At 30.3% G+C, this 22,392-nt stretch overlaps 1 protein-coding gene across 1 annotated transcript; it reads right to left on the reverse strand.

The window, feature by feature from the left end:
- Positions 1-4,447: 4,447 nt before the first annotated feature.
- On the reverse strand, positions 4,448-5,074 carry LOC117234423 (the record flags this gene model as incomplete). Its single annotated transcript, XM_033495595.1, has 1 exon — positions 4,448-5,074. A coding segment is annotated over one exon (312 nt), but the record flags the coding sequence as incomplete, so codon positions are not given.
- Between the last annotated feature and the right edge of the window lie 17,318 nt (positions 5,075-22,392).

Below are 22,392 nucleotides of genomic sequence, written 5' to 3' on the forward strand. Positions count from 1 at the left end.
TTAATAATGGTATATATGAAATATTTCACATGGAAGGAATGCAGTCATTGGATGTGACTTAAATCTACCTAGAGGTTCACTAGCATAAAGAGCGCGTGTTTCATCTCCGTGGAGAATTCGTACGCAACAGTCTTTATTACGTAAGATTACCGGTACGGTAGAATATAATGAGAAAATACATAACAGAATTAGAGCTAAGATACAAAGGCGAGATCTCACGAATGCTATTTTTGAACATAATCTCGAGTAATATTTAAGAAAGAAAAAAAGGGTAAAGTAGGGGATAAAATAAGAGAATAAAGATCAGAGGGATTGAGAAATAGCGTAGAGGAAAATAATATACTGGCGCAAAAAGCCGGATGTTTCCGAAATAGATAAAAATGAAGAGAGAGATAAAAAATATTTAATCCACGTAAATGATGAAATGAATATTTTCACTGTAATTTTATAAAATATAATAATGGACTACTATTTTGGTGAAAAATTTTATATCAACCATGTTTTGACTTATTTCGAATCAATTTATTCACCTCGTCGTAATTGTATGCTAAGAAAAAGCGCACAGAACCTTTTACTCGTTACAATATTTATTAATATATTCACTGTTAAAAATCCTAAGAGATGTGTTTTGTATGGAAGTAGCGCCTTTGCGTTTATCGCAGAATTGGCTGTACTAGATCATTCATTTCTACTTAACGAATAATTATACTGCGCGAAACAATTAAACAATCGCCACTATGAACCGTTGTAACACAAATTCACGTATTACTCGTATGATATCGAAATAAAGCAAACAAGCAACAAAATCAAGATCAAAGTCAATAAAATAGAATATTTTCTATATTAATGATTCTTTTATATAAATTATATAATAAAATTAAATAATGGGTTGGTGCTCCTTTATAAACAATGGCGAACTACATCGCGTAATGTATTTAAAAATGCACGATTTCGTTTAAGATAGTAAACTCGACATCTTCTAATGTCAAATATATCCTGTTTGTAAACTTGAGCGTTTCTCGGTGGAGGCAATAACTGAAGAGGATGTGAATTAAAACGATACAATCGGGTGTCTCACCACGTGTAGTATATCTTTGATAAGAATTCATTTAATCATGCTTAGATAGAAGTTTCGCAGAAGTAATCGTTGTCAGGTTCGATGAAACGAATTTGTATTAAGAATGCGCGATAAATTCTATCGAGTAATTTGTACAATAGCGTGGCCAAGCGGCAGTAACGAATCTCCCCGGTGTAATTACGAAGGGTGCCGTAACTCAGAAAAGGTGGAGTGTACGTAAAAGGGGTTCCGTGTAAGCGTGGGGCGTAATCATCCGAAGAATGAGTTAGGTAACTCGAGAAATCCGCACGTAAGCCTCGCGAGTAAAAAGCGCGATGAATTGCAAGAACTTGGGAGCTCGTTCTCGTGACTTTTTCCTTTGAATTATAGCGATCATGGGTAGAGGGTGTAGTCGTGTCGCGCGAACCGCCGCTTTTTATCTTCACGTTCTTTATTATTTTCAAATTTCTTGCGATTTTTCGAGTCTGCAATAATCCCGGATCTACATAAAACGATACTTTTTGCCGAAATAATTTATAATACGGGGACTGGATACTGGATTAACACGTTCATCGTGGAACTTGCACATGGGAGAATTTTATGTGCATTCGTATGTGCATTAAATAAGTTATCGTGGAAAGATTGATCCGTAAATGGGTTATTGAAGCTACTTAAAAAAGTATACACACAGTTATTTGCGAGCACACAAATTAAGATTGGGTACAAATTATTTATTAGTAAAGAAAATAGCAGAGCTTTTTTGGAATAAATTATTCTATTAACTTTCAATTTACCTACAAAAATTGCAGTTACTAGTTTTTAATTAAGGAATTAATGAAAAATCCAATATATGCAAATTAAAAATAACGTAATAAATGTCAATCGAAAATTTGTTTCCAACCAATAAATTAATTAATAATTACGATATATTTTATGTAAATAATCGATAACGAGTCTACTTCAAATATATGGAATGCTAGTTTTTTTTTCGATTTCTAAGGCTGAAACGCTTAACTATTGTTTATTGGAGCTGCCATAACTTCATACTAATTGAATAATAATATTACGTTATTTATTCAACTAAGAATTTTGTTAAATTCGTTTCCAAATCTACCACTCTAATACCTTGAAGAAATAATCATACGATTTCGTGAAAAAAATTTCACGTGGCTGATTTTTCTAAAAGCAGAGGATATCAGAAATCTTTGCCATTGTGTTACACAATAAATACAAAGAAATTTTGAATTTCTATGATATTTTATTTACACATAAAGATAAATAATTATATAGGAATAAAATATATAATATAATATATTATAGAAAGAGAATTTTATTAAGTTCAACATTTTAATCATTTAATTTTATGCGTTTTTACAGATCGATACATTTAAAGAATACATAAAATGCATTATAACATAATTAGTCTTTTAACTAAAAGTTTTACGAGAAGAATACGGCATCAGGCACATCCTTTACATAGACATAGACATTTCCTTTTTATTCATAATAAATTTCAATAATTTTAGAATGACGAAGCAGGAAGTTCGAAGTACAGGAAAAGAATTAACGCATTTCATGCTTAATGCATCGATGTCCTTTATTCTCGGGCAAAATACGTATCGATGGGATTATAATTCCCTTTTTATCTTCCCTAATTTTCTCTTTCTTGATTCTCCTTTGAAATTCGCTTACACTGCTGACTACTTTTCAAAGGGTGTGGACGCGTCAGACTACTGCAAAAACTCTCTATAATTAAGTGACGTAATTAGCCTACGGGTAAAGAGACTGAGAAACGAGAATTGAGATCGGACTGAGAACACTTGGCACGGATTAAACGTAAATGCTGGAAATCAATGTATTGTCGTGTTCAACTATCTCATACTGATAAAGAAAGTGGCTGCATTGAATGCTTTTAACGTAACTTTCGACTTTTCAATTTTCAGTTCAAACTACAACTGTACGAATTATATTTGAGCAATTTTCTTAATTTCTATCTCGATTAATATAAAATCTATAGATTCCTGAAGTTTTATTCTGAAATACGTATGAAATATTTCTTTTTCTATTTTTATTGCGACTCTCCTTTTTTTTTTATCGCGTTTCAGCATCGTAGTGAATAACAAGGAGGTATAGCTAGAAAATCAAACGGTACAGAACGCATTTTCTCTGGAAGATATTTCAAAAAATCGTTGAAAAACAAACGAAACCAATGTGCAAAACTGCATTTCAACGTATACACTGTCAAATTTGTTAATGCTTAGAACAATTGGAGAGATAAACAATTTTATTTATTTTAAACTGCAATGCAATATTTGGATATTTTTATGCAGAACGTTATTTAATTCACGAGGAATTACTTAATATAAAAATATGAGATAAAAATGTGAAACAATATTCATTGTTCAAGCTTCAGATTCGAATAAATCTATGTCAAATATTTATCGAACATACTAAAAATAATATGTATATAAAAATTGATAGGGAAACACAAAATCGTAACTGGCAGATATTTCTGATGACAAGTTGTACATTTTTCCGATATTTATAGTGTATACCACCACGGAAATAAATACTTTCTATTGTAATCCTTGTTATTCATTATTCAAGTTGTAACGTTCTCGAATCAATAGATTTTTCGTAAATTTTAGCAAAACTTTTGTAACAAATTTTGTTCTAAATTCATCCTTAGAGATCTCATTTTCTGTGACTGCTTATTCCTCGCAATTTCTAAAACTAATCTGGAACATCGTTATTCTCGAATTGCGAGCGGAAACGTTCAAAAGACCATGATCGGTCAAATGAACTCTCTAAAGCATCCAGCGTTATTTCGAGGAATAGGAAAAATGTCTCTACCAGTGTGACGCTACCTGAGGGAACTATACATTATATCAGATAACCAAGGAAGTTCTGCCGTTTCTCTTATGACAGAAACAAAAGATGCGAGAAATGTAGAAAAACACCAATCCGTTCATCAAAATACCTTCACACGCAATTATATATTTCCATGAAAAACAAGCTCGTAAATATCGATTTTACAAAGTTCGCAATTTTGCCAGGTGACAGATTTTTATTCATTTGAAATTTATATTCAATCCTTTTTTTACTTTAACTGAGTGGTATTTGTCCGTTAATCATTCAATTCTTCGTGATGGAAATTACTAAAAAATTCCATTTTGTTCTGTTCGCAGCGTTTTACAAAGGATTAAGGAGGTTCACAATGCCATCCATTTTCCATGTAGCCAGGGATTGATATATCATTGTCAGGTGGTAAACTATACTTTGGATTAATCGTGGAAGATATAATAAATGTTGCTCTGGAACGTCTCTGTTAGAAAGAGTCCATAAATAAAACTGTGCCAGTTACCATCCTCGAATCATCTTAAGAAAATCCAATGTTCTATATTGTCACACTGAATACAGACTAATTGAAATAAAGCTACACGATGCAAGAGGACATCATCGCTATATCATCTCTGAAGAAACGAGCCACTGAAATTCTCATGTAATAATTCTCTCTCTGGGAACATTCATTGTGGAATATCTTAAAAAATACAATTCATATCAACAAAGAAAAATTTATTTTTTATGGAAAGAGAAAAAGTAGCAAATAATACGAAAACGTAAAGAATGGCAAAAAATATCGTGTGACTTGAATATAATGATAAATATCGAGGGAACATAATTTGAGAAAGTTTGGAAAGTACATTAGAATAGGACGTCCAGGATGTCCTGTGAGAAGGCATCGCGGCGTCTCAAGTTCTTGCTCAGCAAGACTAAGAGATTAGGTTTGAGTACCGACGAGGTTGTCGGCTTGCCAGCGGCCAAAAGACTATTATCTGCCCGTGTGACTGCAGCCTCTACCGTATGGACGATCTTGGCCATGATCGCTTTAATCCTTGGCGGTGGTACGATATTAATCTTCTTCTGTGCGCCTTGTGTTACTAGGAGCAGAACGTGAGGCACGTTGTGTCGATAATCGTCCCAAAATTCATCAGGTAATTGTTCATCACATAATCGTTTACGTAATTGATTTATACGTGAGGAAGAGTTAGTGCAATTTCGTTAACTTCGCATTTATAATCAATGAATGAAATACACGTAAATAATATTCGATTGAAAATTAAATGAGGATTTTGAGAATTGTTGAACCACCGCTTTAGGATAATATATTACTTCCATATACTCTTATATATTGCAACAAATTTCCGATAAATCTCAGCTTTTCACTTATTCTTGTATAATTTATTGTGATGTGGTTAGTGAAGAATATAACGGAAGGTTCGTTGTATATTGTTATGCGTTGAAAAGTTTTGTTCTCTAAGAGGAAACGAATCTATCGTTGCGAAATTTTTCAACGCGAATACTTATTTTATAAGGAATAAATATCTTTAACGAACAAATAAAACATTTGATGTTTTCATAAATTATTCCATGAAAGTAATATTTTATTACAGCACACGAGCATAAAGTTTCATCGAATAAAATCAATGCACGAACTGTACTCAAATTGATATACCGATTATGACTGTCGTTATTCGCGTGAATTACTAATTTAGAATTGCGAAATTTATTTATGGTCGATTGGTATCTTGCGTCGGCCAGCCCCGTAACAAGCTGCGCAACGAAGCGCCTCAATTATTTTACGGTTGATTAAATTTACATAACACAATAATAATCACTGAGACCAGGAAGTTATTGTAATTAGTTGCTGATATATTGATTAAACAGGGGTAGACATTTTGATGTACGTCAGGCAAAGTGCCACGTAACTTAGAAGTACATTGGCGGTAACGGAAATTATTTCACACAATTCAACAAAGAAAAACATCGATAATTAAAAATAGAAGGGGAAGAAAAACACCGTTGAAATATTAACTTGGAATTTTCTAAATTTTAATCATTTATGTATCCCCACGTTCGATATTGTTATTCAAAATATCTAAAAAAAAAAAAAAAAAAAAAAGACAAAACAAAATGGTTTACACGCGATAGTGTTGAAATTTCAATATTAAAAGTTGCTTTTAATAAAATCATTTCACTAAGTGTTCTTGATATTTTACGCTTTATTTATGCTCACTCGAATATAAACCTCCACTTGTATTATTCTGCATAAATTATATGGTAGTTATTATTGAGAACATAGACAACATAGAACACAAATTGATATTTTCCAAACTACCCAATAAAGCCAAATAAATAAATTTCTATTTTTTATTTCTAGTTTCTCTCTAGTATTAGTATTAGTATTATACATTCTAGTATTAGAATGAAATAAATTCTTTTCTTAAAATATCGCGACTCGTGTTATGTTATTACCAATTTTATTTGTTTAGACACATAGTGAAATGGATTTGATAAAAATGTCTCATATAAATGAAAAATTTTGCTGTGTAACATATAAAAGATAACAAGGAACATATTTAGTGCGTTGTCTTTCATTTCACATGCAATTATTAATACTATGAATCGAAATAAAAGACAGATAGAAGAGCAACGTGATAAAAGCAAAGGTTTCCAAGGGAAAGCGTGTTTTACGAAGATTTCTATGGCTGAAAGCTAGGTTAGTATATTTCAATAGTAACAGAACCGAGAAAGGGAAATTTCGCGCATTCGCGTTTCAGTCAGTCGAATCAGACGGAACATACATGAGCGGATTTAAAAAAATTTACATAGCGAAAAGCGGTAGCTGGATCAAAGCGATTACCTGGTTTCCGGTCGAGTTGGAAGGAACGAAAGCAAAAACATAGTGGAAGGAAGCTACTCTCGCGATGATGATGATTCAAAGGTACTACTAAACAACGGAGTCAGTTTTTTGTGTTTTTACATCACATTTTACTGTACTGACTAAAAGCATTCGTACGAATTAATGTTACGATCTAGTAAAATATTTTGTCGTTAAATTGAACTTTAAGAGATATTACATTATTCTATACGAACTTGTAAAAATTACAACATTTGTGCTTTTTCATTATATCTTATTAGGATAAAGAATAATTTCCAGCTATTCTATATATAGAAGACGTATTTGATACTATATTAAAAGATTCTGCATGCACGAAATACAAATTTTTCAAAAGATTGATCCACCATATAGATATATTTTCTCACAACACAATTACCAAATTACGGATTTAATTAATATTGGAATTTAATTCTATGTTTAAGAAAGATTCCGATTGAAAAACTTACTAGAAAATATTTTAATTTAATACGATCTCTAAATTGTCTATTTTATAAATCTTGAATAACTTAACGAAATTATACATCTTAACTGAATCATATTTGTTACAATAAAAACCATAACTAGCTATTCTTTCAAATTCTTTCAAATAAGGCTGTTCTTTCAAATTTTCAAGTACGAACATCAAAGACGTTTTTGACATTACTAATACAAAAAAATAATTAAAAATTTTAATTTTAGTTCTTTTCCTGTTCTACGTTTTATATTTTTATCAATTGAAAGAAGTAGATTTACTGTCTTCTGTCAGGAATAATTCTATTTACGACCCTTACACAGTTTTTATGGCACCATATAAGAAACTGTGAAATAAAAGTGGTAGAAAAATTGCATTAATGTTACTGAAAGAGTTAATCCACTGGAAAGAAGAAATCTTTCAGTTCAGTGGAAACTTTCTATCAATGCGGTACATTTCATTAAATTTATTGCTCTAATACAGTGAGAACTAATTACGTACTTCTTGGGGCTAACAGATTTACGAGACGGACGCGAGCGTACAATGTCGAAACTCGTGTATTTTACGAACTAGCTACACCATGTTAGACTAGAAATTACATCACTCCAGCACATGCTCTGTATAGAGAACAGAGAACAGCTTTCCCTCCCTTGACGAATATCTCTGTAACTGCCTCTGTATTTGATAAAAGTGCAATACAAATGTTGTTACCCGTGACCATTATTTTTTGTTCACGATGCGTCAGATAATAAACTTTCACGACTGATTTAATACAAAAAAAAAAAAAGAAAAAAAAATAGTAACGTAGTAGAACAGAAAATTATTTGAAAAAGTTTCTCTTAAAATAACTGAAATCTCAAACAATTGGTATATCTGCATGTAAATTTCAGCGATATTTTTGAAAAATAACAATCACTGGTCATTGATAGGAAAAAGGGCGATGAGACGTCATATACGGCACAAAGAAAAGCTGTCACGTCTCGTCCAACTACATATTGGTTGAAAAAAGTCTTTTCTAATCTGGCCAAGAGATTCTCGTACACGTTCGAACAGCGTATTTGCAAGAGGATGAGGTTTGGTCTCTGCGAAGGAGATTGGTAGTTCGCCACAGTTTTGTTTGAATTTCAAACGAACTATTGCGATCGTTTCGATGAGACGACTGTGGTTACATTTATGTACACTTGTGCATATACGTACTAAAATAATCATTTTCACTTTATGATGAGATCCGAAGTTTAATTGCTTAAGGCTAGTATTCATCGTAATGTTTGAGTTGTGAATGAAATTGTTTTTAGTAATGCATATGTACTCATTATATATACATATATATCATCCAATTACAAAATGTAAATAGAAATACAATTAAAAAAGGTAAATATAATAAAATATTTATATTCAATCCTTCTCTAATGATTATGCAAATAAGTTTGAGAATTATAATTTCGTGCAATATAATATGCAGAATGTCTCGTTTAAACGGTACACCTAGGTCTCATCTGATTTAATTATTTTTACGCTGTTCCCATTTAGACACATTTTTTATGAACACGTAATATTCTAACTACTTTTTAATGTCTGTTTCAGATGAAATATGTCTGTCCTTTGGCTCGTGGACTTGAGCTAGAAAGTATTTTAAGATTTCATTTACATAATTAATCTAAGCGCGATATTCCTGGTCGACTGTAACCTTTCATACTTATAAGCGAAATTACAGAAAGAAAAGAATAAATCTTTTAACAAGGAGGGTGGTGAAATTAAAGAAAATTCGTAGTGTCCGTGTAAAGATACCAGAATAAGTTGTAAAGTCGCAGCGCGACCTTAGATCTTCCATAATTTTACGTAACTATTTGAATCAATCTTACCCGACGATATGTGAAAGTTGTGTAAAAGAAAAATTAGATATAAGAATGGTTTAAAATTGTCTGGACAAACCTCTGGTAAAAATTATTTTTTCTAAAGAAATGGAGGATAAATTTGACAATTTTGTTAGAAGCAACCATTCGACAATACGGCGTACAGATATAATCTTGCGTAGTTTCTTAACCACGATGACGAAAACATTTCATGGAAACGAATTGGTTTACTCTTGGGGAAATCGAATTTAATTGTCACTCGATTAGAACTTTGCTCAAATGTACGAATGAGTTTCTGAACGTTATATCGAAGCCATGTAAAGGATTACTTTTATATGTGACGAAATAAATTTTTAGTAAATTAGAAGTATTTGTTATTAATCACCCTTTGAACATCGAACATAAGAAAATTATTTAAATTTAGGTATCTTTGTCTAACTTTGTACAGGCAGGAATAACTTTTCCGGCAGATTGGATTAAGCGTTAGTTATTACATATTAATCATTCACAAAAGTCTTCGCACAGCTTATAAAAAGCCATTTCTACTTAAGCAAACAATTGAAAGCAGTTAAGCAGAAAAGATAATAAAATAATTCAAACTTTGCAATGAAATTTCGTAGCATTTTATTTTCATGAGAATAATCTTTTTATATGGTGTACGAAGATTTTTGCGAATATCTATTATTCTTCTCCTCTTTTCCATTCTTTGCAACTTTACATTTTCCTTTAAATTCCCACTCTTCTTTTCTTCCCTTTTTTCTCTCCTTGCTCTATATCTTAGTGTTTGGTCATGTTTTACATAACTATACTCTCTGTTTGTCCGTTGTCTTGTTAATCCCTCGATCTCTCTCTCTCTCTCTCTCTCTCTTCTTGCCTAACGAGAGTTTGGGAGTAACTTTGACCTGACCGTTGTACGTCACGGATGCTTTAGCAACAATTGCACATGTGTGCGACCGCACGATGTACGCATATACAAAATGTAATTCACGGACGATCGACCGCACACGGCCAGACAATCGTAAATTACCGGTATGTCCTGTACTTAAGTAATGACCGAAACTTCGACTTGCTGCCACGCTTTGAACTTGAGCACTTGAGTAAATTGTAGATACAACAATACATATTACGTACATATGTAAAAAAGCAATCGGAGAAAATACTCATTAAGGATGGAAAATAAAGAAGATTTTTCTGCATAGAGGGACTTAGGACTGAAGCAACTTTTTTTTTAAATTTAACGTAATTTTTTGACCAATGAACGTTAGTTTTAGAATTTTTTGGGATTAAGAGTTTTGTTATAGTTTTCCAAGATGTTACAGTATTTCTTGCATAAAGTTTTAAAAGGAATAAATTTTTATATTTTTTTAATTGAAAAATAAGTTTAGCTTAACGATAATCAAGCTTTAAAATAAACAAATTTTTATATTCTTTTATCAAAAATTTTTGTACATTAGTATTGTATATTTTACTAATATTTTACTTATTTTAAAGATTATCATATAATTAAGTTGCCATAATCACAAATGGCACAGGTAACTATTATTATACCCCAAACATTTTGTTCGAATATGCTATAAAAAATTCTATTTGAAATGTGCTAACAGCATGTTTGTGTAATTAGCTTTGCTCTTCATTAACAATTATAATTAATTAATTAAATTATTTATGTCACGTTCTTGCGCAAGATTTTAACGATTCATTGTTCCAATATAATAATGTGAATACATATTTATGAGGTAAACATCGAAAATGCTAATTGCATTTAATATATTTGCGTTACACCTTTGTGCGATTCGATATTGAATTGCTCTATCGATATAATAAAATGAAATTGTGAAATAAAGTTTAAATTTTAATCGTTTGCTCCTACAAAATTTACATATATCCATTATTACATTTAGCGGAAATTTGAGAACATCACATACTTCAAACACTGTTATATTTTCCATTTGATACTAATTTTGTATAATAATTTTCTGCACTATCTGCTCTATGTTACTAAATTATCTATTCTGTATTATTCGATTGTAATATTAAGATATTAACCTTTTAATTGCCGAGTTTAATCTCAAAAATCCGTTACGGGATACGCAGGTAAAATCAAGCAATGACGAGTATATACGTCGGCCACAGGGCAAATGCTCCTGTTAAAAATTTTACGAAGAAAATAAAGCGAAACAAGGAAGTATTACATTTTCACTCGGTAAAAAATTCACAATTCATTGTTGAAAAAAGATATTGTTATTAAAAACTTTAAAATTGTCAAAAAATAACAGAGTACACAAAACAATTTGGGGAATAGCCGATATACGGACTAAAATGCAGAAAACAAATTCGAGAATAGCCGATGCATTGGGGAATATAATCAACTCAATTTGTAAAAAGCAATATATTATATGAAGTATAACCGATATACCAAAAGGAATAATCAAATAAACAAACCTTTTCTTTTTTTAAGTACATCATAGTTTTATTGGGATAATAGTTCCACAAAAATTTTGAGTTTTTATAGTAAATGGTAATTTTCTATTTTACACGTCAACCGCCCCGAAATAAAGTTTTGGATTGACGTGTATACACGTGGAACGCAGTCAACCAGTTAAAATAGAACACAAAATGAATTTGTAGATACCATTTATGCGTTATCAAAATTACACCATTTGTCATAAAAGGAATAATACAAGCTGTGCTTCATCTTAGGTGGAAATGGAATATTTTTATAACACGAATAGGTCACGAGACTCAATCGTGTTACGCGAGAGGACAGGTACAGAGGTAAAAGGATGGGCCTATACAACCAGTAGAAAACATAAAAACTTTTCTAATATAAACTTCGTCTATCAACGACGAAGCTCTGGATAGATTCTATTCGCGAATGCGATACGAGACACGTAATCTCGTTGTTAGTTTCAATCGAAACTATAAAGAACAGGAGATATCAGATTCATTGTAATATCCAATTAAATGTGCACTAAATATGCATCTCTACTTATTGTTGATAAAATTTAATTTTTCAGGAAAGTATTTACGTAAAGAATATTTTGTTAGGATTCCAGCAAATTTCAATTTCAGGAACTTTGTGTGATTCTAGTAAACTTTCATTCGAAGGATATTGTACGATTTTAAACGAAGTTCGATGGAAAAATCGTCACGTGCATAGATAAGTATGAATATACGAAGATAGATTTGATATTGTACTAAAAAATTATTGTACTAAAACATATATTTATTATATTATATTACATATATTACATTTTTCAACAAATTTGGAATCTACCTCAGTGTTGTACTAGATACATTTTCTGATTATTAGCGTAATTTCTAGCGTAGTTTATCATCTCGTTAATATCAGAATTACGAATTTTGGTTCTTTCATAAACAAATAAAAAAAATGTTTCTAACGATATAGTTGTAATAGGAAACGTTGAACGAGCAAATGAAATAGCTATCGCAGAATCCGAATTCCCAGTTTCTTTCAGATATAATATAGTCGATAATACTCTGAATGGAGGTGAGGTAATTACGTTTGATGTAATAATCGATTGAAAAGTTCGAAGTCCAATAAATTTAATTAAGAGGAAAAAGGATACCGGGATTGCGGTTGCAGCTTACCGAGGAGCCGAGAAAAGTTTTCCAGAGACGTTCTTCGATTCGTGTAATAGCGTGTCATTATAAAGAGCGGAAGAAACGATTCTCGAATACACTTTTTCGTTAATTGAGCTAGAGTGTTAATTAACAGAGCATTGAAGACATTAATTCCCAAATCGTGCTTTGAAATAATTCCATAAATACGAACCACCGAGAAACCAACTTTTATGATAAGGAAGTTAGTTCGGCATGAAAGTAAATGTAATAAACGGAATTAATTAAGCTTCCCTTTCGACGTAATTTTCTATCTATGTACATACACCGTCGAATATAAATAAGAGTGATTACATTTATTCGAAAACTTTATAATTCTTTGTATTTGTAAAAACACTGTCCATTATAGCATGGTTTTTTTCTGTAGGTACGATAACGTACTACAATTATTTTACATTATAAAGCATGCATGGTGTGAGTGAAATAATACTCTTTCATTTTGTTGTTTAACGTTTGAAATTATAAAGCACATATAATGTTAAAAGGCTTCAATTTCTATTACCTGCCAGCAAATATCTTAATATTTGCGCATAGCTGTGTATATGCATAATTGGTACACATGCACCGCGAATATACCATGAATATAAATATTAAATACTCACTGTGATTTATTTTAATCAACTTTTATCAATTCACGATATCCCATGCAACGTAGACTATTAATCTATTAACGGATTGGCTGCTATTGACGCGTGCAATCCTTCTACTATTACTGCTATTGTGTTCTTGAATTTGTGCGTTTCGACAAAAAAGATTTAAAAAGAGAAACGAATCAATAATTACTGTGCTAAAATAAATACTAAATAAATATTATTATTGAAAATAAAAATTTTCTTGACGAAAGAAAATAGTAAAAAAATTGGATAGCCTTATTTTAGGCTTTATAAATTAGTATTTGGAAACATTACTGGGTTACTATTTTATTGGCGTCATTGATTTCAATCATGATTAACGTCGTTGTTAAAAGAAACATCCGTCTTGGAAGGAATACCAGTGCATATACTAAAATAGTATACAATTACATTATTCAAATCTCTCACAAAAGAGCACCTATAAAAGAATAAATGATTGTACAAAGCAAGGGACTATTACTTTATTCTCGTACAAATCCAATAAATATTCCATCGTTTTCACTCTATGAACAGCTTTTAACGTAACTCAATATTTCATTGCCTGTTCGGTACCTCTTCAAAAACCCAATACGGAAACAAAATGGGGTTTGTTTTATAAAAACTGATTATCGCATTTTCTGGATGAAAAAGATGCGAATTCACGAGGAACCGAAAGAATGGTCTTATATAGTAATTCATAATATTAGTCATGGTAGTTTAGCAGATCAGCGAAGAAAGAAGAGATCGACATAGCCCAACTACATGCATAGGCCGTTTAATTATCGTTGAGGCTCGAGTGTGAAATTGCGTCACTGCAGAACCTCACTTTGCCTGGATGATCCAATTAACTTAAAACGACCATTTTCTTCCTCTAATCAGGCGAATTTGAAACACTAACGACGACGGGAGGAAAATTGAAGCTAAAAGAGGGGTAGAAAAATGATTCTAGAATAACTTAAATCTTTCGGAGAAAGAAGGGAACAGGAAAGTGTCTGACATTTGTGTTCTGTAAGTATATTTGTCAATAGTATTTATACCAAATTAATGAAATGATATGAAATACGTAATAACCAACGAAAATAGTTACCCATTTCTAAATTCCAAGAAAAGGTAAGAAATAGAAAAGTAGCTCCTCCGAGATTAAATTTTTAGTCCGCTATATATAATCAATTTAATTCTTCTTTCAAATCTGTTGTTTTATAATTAAATTGAGGTTCCATTAAGTTAATTATCGCTCGTAATTACATTCTGATTTATCGTAACAGTGAATGAATATTATTAACATATGTAAATTAATTGCAAACTAATGACTGAATATCAATAAACTACGATCTTCTTGCGGAGTTATCAAATTGTTCATGATTTTCAATTGTTCATTATGAAAATTATCAACAAGATATTATAATTAAGTACGTGATTCGTTAATATTGAAGTCAAGTTTAAATCGACTTATATTTATTATGTACATAATTACCACAAAATTTTTATTTTGTAATCAAACGAACACAATCTTTGCGTAAAAATATCCAAGATAATTATTCTAGTTGAAACCAGCATCATTTTATTGTATTCCTCGGTATTTGAAAAGTATTGTAGGTGCTGTGAAGCATGCTTTCATCAACTGTTATGTTTGTATAACATAATCAATTTGCTCCCTGCGTGACAGATATCGATACATCCCTTATAGGATTTCTGAACTAACATAAGCTTCATATGAATGCACCTGAATGTATGCTATTTACATGTTTACACAACAGTTGCCGTAGACACAATTGGATGTAAACGTACATAAACACTTCTGTATAGTAATCATTTCATTAGAACGGAACGTGTCTCAGCGTCTCATACTACGTTGACATGATCACGTTATCGTGCAATCAGGTAAATAATTATTATGTCATTGATTGATTACGAATAAAATTTTATATAACTTGATTAATCAGATCGTTTCGTTCAATAGTACATTTAAACAAATTTTGATGGTCGTATTTTACTAATGCTAAAGATGATGCAGCGATGTTAGGTATAATTAACATTCGTACAAATTTATAGAAATATGGAAAATATGAATCGATAGGGATGAAAAACATTTCGAATAGAAAAGTACCGAAAGTAAACTAATTTATGATATAAAATACTATATCCTTTTCTTTGTTGCAATATACTTAATTCAATAAATCACCATAGAAAATGTAAAACGCTATAAAAATATATCTATTAATTATTCGTTATGACTGAGAAGAGATGAAAATTTTAAATATCTGCAGAGTTTTATTAAGAAATTTCAGATCTACTCTTCCTTTGTAATTATAGATAATCATAAGCCGCACGTTGCGGTGCGCTTACTATTAGAGCACCTCCTCTTTCGAAACTAATCATCGGTTGCAAGGATTATTTATAGTTATAGCAGCTTCATAGGGCCCATTTGCAATTTACAGATTTCCTACTTTGGTCTTCTCCCATTACAAACATCAGTTTTGATCAAGATCTAGGTACCATCGATTGATTATCCCCGCGGATACTGGTCTCCTTTGCGAGGAAGATAATACCATGGCCATGTATGTCCATTTGAGAAACACGAATCTATTAATCCGACATCGATTAGCAGACTCTCCCATATCGTGTTTCGTGTTACGGACGTGTTCCATTTGATACAGTGTTTCACATTGATTATAACTGAGACGCGATTTTACTATGAGTAACGATCATTGCATCTTACACAGAATAAAGGATTATAATAAGAAGTTAATATAATACAATGTATCTGAAGAAATTCGACGATTATATATAAAATTTATCTATATAAACTTGTCTTTCGTGCAAATGACTATCAATTTACTTTTGCTTCTCTATTGCCATTACATATCTATATCATGAAATAAACTGTACAGTTAATATACATTGTATATATGCAATATAATCCGATAAATAAACAACCATATACTATATCATTAATAAATAGCAAATATATAATCCAATAAATAGTCAACCCTCTGTGATTTAATTTGAAGGCCCTAAACAAATCAAAATTTAACTCGTATTTGCACGAAAATATTTTTAGGTTATCTAAGATCATCAAGTTTGATTTATAGTGACAATTTAGAATTTGTAATACAGCTGTTATTGGTAGACACTTAGGCTGTTGAATCGCTCGAGTCACGACAGTCGTTTCCTCTTCGAGTCGTCACCGTTGAGATGAAATCCAAGAGGAATCATTCGATTTCACGGTGAAAGGAATAAGTTTGAACGTCGAGATGCCCGGCATCGGATCTCTTCGTCGAAACTTACTCCGTTTCCCGGGTTCGCGCGGCGAGAATGAAGGAAGAAGGCGAGGAAATTACGTGTCAACTGAGCATCAAAGATTCCGCTCATGCGAACCGACGGTAAAGACTTTTGCCATCTGTACAGGTCATAACGCGTTTCGATGTCTTTAACCTTTCGCCTTGTCATTTTTCTAATGACTAAATTTTCTGGCTTCCCTCTTTCACGATAATTTGTCAACTATTAGTAAATTGATTAAAATTTAACAATTCATAGGTAATATACTCTTCTTTTATGATTCTATCTATATTATAGGCCTCTTTTACAATTTTATAATTTTATATTAAACGGAACAAATAAATAACTTGCAATAATGTGTGAAAGTTACTTGTGAAATTTTATTCATTTTATTACCAGATTTGTTACTGCTGCGTAACCGAGATACATATTCATGTATTAATATCGTTAACTTCTAAGTTGTGACTTGAGACCTTATGACTCGTAAAATTTCATTAATAATATTAGCTAAATTGCGCAAAAGAGCTCTGGAAATAAATAAATTATGTGACAAATAAAGAACATCGGAGTACTATTAAATCTAATTTTTCTTCTTTTTCATTTCCCACAAAAAGTGAAATTGTATCAGGTTATTCGAGAAGTTCGTGCCAACTTTTTCATCGAGGAGAAAACGAATATATGGAACTAACTTTGAGAATAATCACCCACTCTTTATTTTTTGTCAAAGTATTTGTGTAAAAATTTCCTAATTTTTTAAATTAAAACATGTATTTTATTTGATCTCCTTTCTGCAAATCATAGTTATTTTTATATTTCATGAAACACAGTTTTTGTTTTTCATAAAACAAAGCTTCTTAAAAGGTGTATTAAAAGGTTACAATAAAAGCACAATATGTGAGGAAAATGGCAATGGCTTTCTGTTTTCTTCTCTGGACAGGGCAAAAATAGATAAATGAAATTTACATTGTACGCCAATACAAGCTATATAATCGATATTATCTCGAAATATGAGATATAATGTAACATCAATGTATTATCGGATTTATTCAGCGAGTCTATTTATTATTCAATACACTTAATGCGTTATGCTTACTGCTGTAAATCAGTAGAAAACGCATACGTTATTTATGTACATATTCTTGCCTTGTATCGCATTAAAAATGAATCCATTAACCATCATTTATTTTATATTTTGAATTTTCATTGCTACTTTTTAATAGGGAGTAGCAAAACAGTCTTTAAAAAAGCGAAAAATGTATAGCTTATGCGTATATGAGATCTTCGTTTTATTTTTGACAGTAAAATACGTTAGAAAAACATATAAAGGAGACATTTTTTGACTTTACCCTTTTAAAACATAAATTAAATATTCTTTACTATACGTGTTAGATATTATACGACGTATTAAAAAAAAAAAAGACGTTAAAAGCTCTGGAAGCTTATAGTACTCATCGTATTGACATATATCGACATATGCCTAAATCAATATAGGACACCATATGTAGGTCACAAAGTCAATACTTTTGCTATAAAACGTAATTTTACACCTGCTTTTATGGCGATACATATTTTATTTAATTTACTCATCTACATTGTTCCATTTAAAATCTGTTTCATCTAAAATTGAGAAAGAATCAATAGAATGAAGTAATGAATTAATAAATTTTATTAATTTCAGTTCAAGATTTTTAATAAAGTGAAGATGAGAAAACTACGTTAGTTTTACTTTCCATCTCTTAATATTAGTTACGTCTGAATTAATAATTACAACGACCTTTAAAGAACTTTTTATATTTGAAAAGCGAATAATAGTTAATGATTCAACTGTTTGCCCAGAAAATACAGCTGACCAAACTTTAGAATGAAAAATTAAAGAATAAAAAGATTAAATTAGTTCGACGTGTGAAACTCAATTTTCAAGAGGAACGTGTGTATTACAGAGACAAGGATTAGGCGAATAATAGCACACTGATGTAGACGATATTTGGATATAACTCTGATAAGGTTTCCTTTGTACATGTACTCGCTATCTGAATAATCTGCACAGATAATATGTGCATGCCACTGTTTGCCAATATGTGTCTTGAAAATTCAATTTAAATAAAAATCGCGTATTTTTCTTAGCTTAGCAACAATTTTGAAGATTAATAAAATATTTATATCGATTAATCAACTGCGAGTATATTTTAATAGCACTAATTAGAGCATGCTTTAATTCAAATTCCAGTAATTCAAGCTTTCCACTGTTTACATAATCGGTATAATGTAAACGAGAAGCACTTATGAGAATACAATAACATCATTAGAATTATCACAAGACAAATTTCGATATTCATAGTTTTGGATATTCAAAATAGATTTTGATGTTGAAATTGAAACTGGAGAATATTTAACTAAACTTAACATGTTTTGTTTTAAAAGCTAGTATACTATTGACCGTTTAATTGTAAATGCTTTTGATAATTACTTTTAGTCCCTTCTTTAATACGATATGACATATTTCAATCTATATTTTTAATGAGAATATTTCGTGACAGAGAAATTTCTAACTTTATTTATAACTAAAATTACCGAATGGTACAAAAAGGATCGTCGACATGTATGAATATTTTTTACAATTTTCATTGGATGGTATCCATAAGTTTTATAATACTCCTAACATACGTTTTCCATTTAACGATATACTTTTAAAATAATGAGAAAATAGCTACAAAATGTTCCTCTTCTACATTCGACCCAAAAATTTCTCGAAAAGTTTGCACTCCCACAACAGTGTATGCAATTACAGTTAGAGTAATTATAAATTCATATAAAATCTCAGTTTTTGTTTCTACTTTCTTTTACATCTGCCGTTAATACGTATGCTAAATATCCCATCCTTTTAAAACAGCTTGTATCCTTATACACAATTTTTTTAACGTATATTTCTATATTTCATAAACCTTCTAATGAACTCTCGTGGAATTTCTAAATAATAATACAATTATATAGGTATTATAAATAAAATTATAATGATTTCTATCGTATTTCAAAATAAAAGAAATTTGTATGTTATTTAAAATAAAAAATTAAAGTTTTTAAGTTATCTAAAATTAAAATTTAATGAAACTCAATTTTTTAAGTTACTTGAAATTACTTCAATCTTATTTCTAAAATGTTTATATACCTTATTATACATTATTGAAAGGAAAGTGAATTTATTATTCAATGATCATACATAGATATCTTCGTTCAGAACTCATGTATTGCGTAACAGCATTAATTTACGAATGAATAAGAAAATGAATAAAACATTCGCTTACTTCGGTTTACTAATAAATAATTACTTCGAAATTTGTCGATAATATAAATTATAATACGAATTAATAACAGAAAATCATGATAAATGAACATATATTCACTTGCAAACAAAAAAACAATTAATAAGTAATTGATAAATAATTAATAAATGATTTCTATTTATCTTCTACAATATTATTTATCTTGGAGTATATACAAAGAGAGAAAAATATCCTTTGGAATATAAATATTCATTAAATATATAATATATGTAATATATAAAATATTCTTTTCTTCACTTTAGTATAAAATTTCAATATCACTGCTTTATTACTATACAAGAGTAGTGCAAGAGTTTTTATGGAGATTTTATAGAACAAATTAAAATGAGAAAATAACCTTTTATCGTATAAAGCTTTACTTTTGAAACAAAATAAAACGGTTGACTTGTACTTATATTACGAATAGCGATCCAATCTTATATTTCAAAGAAAATTAAATTAAGAAAATAATTAAGTTTATCATATGAAACTTTACTTTCGAGAAAAATAGCCTATAACATTTGTATGTATTTTACCAATAATAATAGTCTAGCCTTATAATAACACTAATAAATCTTTTAATATCAATATATTTATATATTGTTTATTTATCTGCACGTCATATTTCACTCACATTAGGTAATGAACATTCGACTAATATTATCCAGAGAATAAACCACGTATGATAACAAATCAATTCTCCCGCGAACGTTGAGGATATCCCAAGGTATAAACTGAACTTGATTCAAATTTTAGCCGCAATCTAAAAGCGGACTATGAAGGAAATTAACCGCGTAGCGCAGTATGGTTTTCTCCCTATCCTAGTTATTTCTATCAAATACCTTTTAGTTCTTTTGCTTTTTTTCATATTGACAAGCAATCAGTTTGAGCTATCGATGGATAACCAAAATTCACGTAAATAAAGGTGATGTGACTAAACTTAAAAATTTTCTATAACTTTAACATTCTTAATCTTAAATAATTTTATATCTCATGTATGATAGAGGCAACTTAATTGAAATTATTCAGCATTTCTTCAACTTAACAATTTTAGGCATATATCGTTAACAGTTATTTACGAAATCTCTCAAACTAAATCCAATTTGCTTCAACGCGAGCAACTCTGTTTTACTTTCATGTATAAGGTTATGTTAAAGATTATTTTAGTTAAATTATCAATTTAATTACATATGTTGTTTTGTTTGATAAAATTTAAAAAAAGTACGATGAACTGAATTCGACAAATATTCAAAGTAATCGAAGCAAGAATAAAAGAGATAAGCATAACGTTCACGTTATTAATAATTTCGGAGATGAAACAGCGCGGGCAGATCACGTTGAAAAATTAAGAGTATAATAGCTTCTGCTCAGAATTATCATTTCAATAAACTGTTTATTCATTCAATGTGTATAAAGATGACAACTATTATAGACATATAGAATTTTTTATTTCGTTTACGATACTAATTTGAAATTCCATAATTATACTCAATCACTCACCTAAATCTCCAAAATTGTGAAGCACAAAAAGGTATTGTATTTCAGGTTTATCCTGTCCTTCAGAGTTTCCAACTTTATCAGTTTCCCCTATTTCTACATTTCTGTGCAACCGGAAATCATAGAAATATTTGACAATGTAAAAATAAATCTAAAATCTGTTGATTTCAATCTTTAGTTGATGATACTTTGGATGACACTTTTTCTTCTTTTCTTACTGTCACGTTAAATCTTATAGATTATAGGTTGATGGCACGAAATTATATCAATAATAATCGAATATTGTAATGTCGCTAGATGTAATTACACATTTTATCGTTCGTCATCATTTCACTGGCGCTATAGTCTTTCTCAACACCGAGTCGGTAATGTCGCGTGAGACACAAAAATGATAAGATAACATTTTCGCTAAACGTACGTACAAACGTACATATATATGTTTATACGTACATACTTGGATAGTAATTAAAATAAATAAATAGAATATTAATTAAATATTAAAATTTCCTGAATCTCTATATGATGATCTATATGATCTCTATATGAGAATCTGATAGTATTCTTCTGAATCGTTAACGTCAGAAGTTATGGAGACGGAAATTACGTAGTCTTTGGATTATATGACACGAATTTACATTTTTCTACATAAGTAAAGATAAAGATTAGATCAATATCTGCTTGCATTTAATTTAACAAAATTTTGTATAGTATACAATTCGGAAAACAGGTTCTAGAATCGTATATTATTTATGTTATATTTCACTTCTCACGTAATGCAATACATATTTTATAAATGATCTTAAATATCAGAGGTGACCTGCAGTGTAAGGTTCAAAACAATTCTCGACAAAGTTATTTTAATCGCTATTATTGCTTAATAATTTAATCAAAGACGTCATTTTTTCAATTTCACCAACTACATACTGCACAACTATGTGA

This window comes from Bombus vosnesenskii, unplaced genomic scaffold (genome assembly GCF_011952255.1).
Source record: "Bombus vosnesenskii isolate JDL3184/JDL3185 unplaced genomic scaffold, Bvos_JDL3184-5_v1.1 scf7180000013263, whole genome shotgun sequence".
Taxonomy (NCBI): Eukaryota; Metazoa; Arthropoda; class Insecta; order Hymenoptera; family Apidae; genus Bombus; species Bombus vosnesenskii.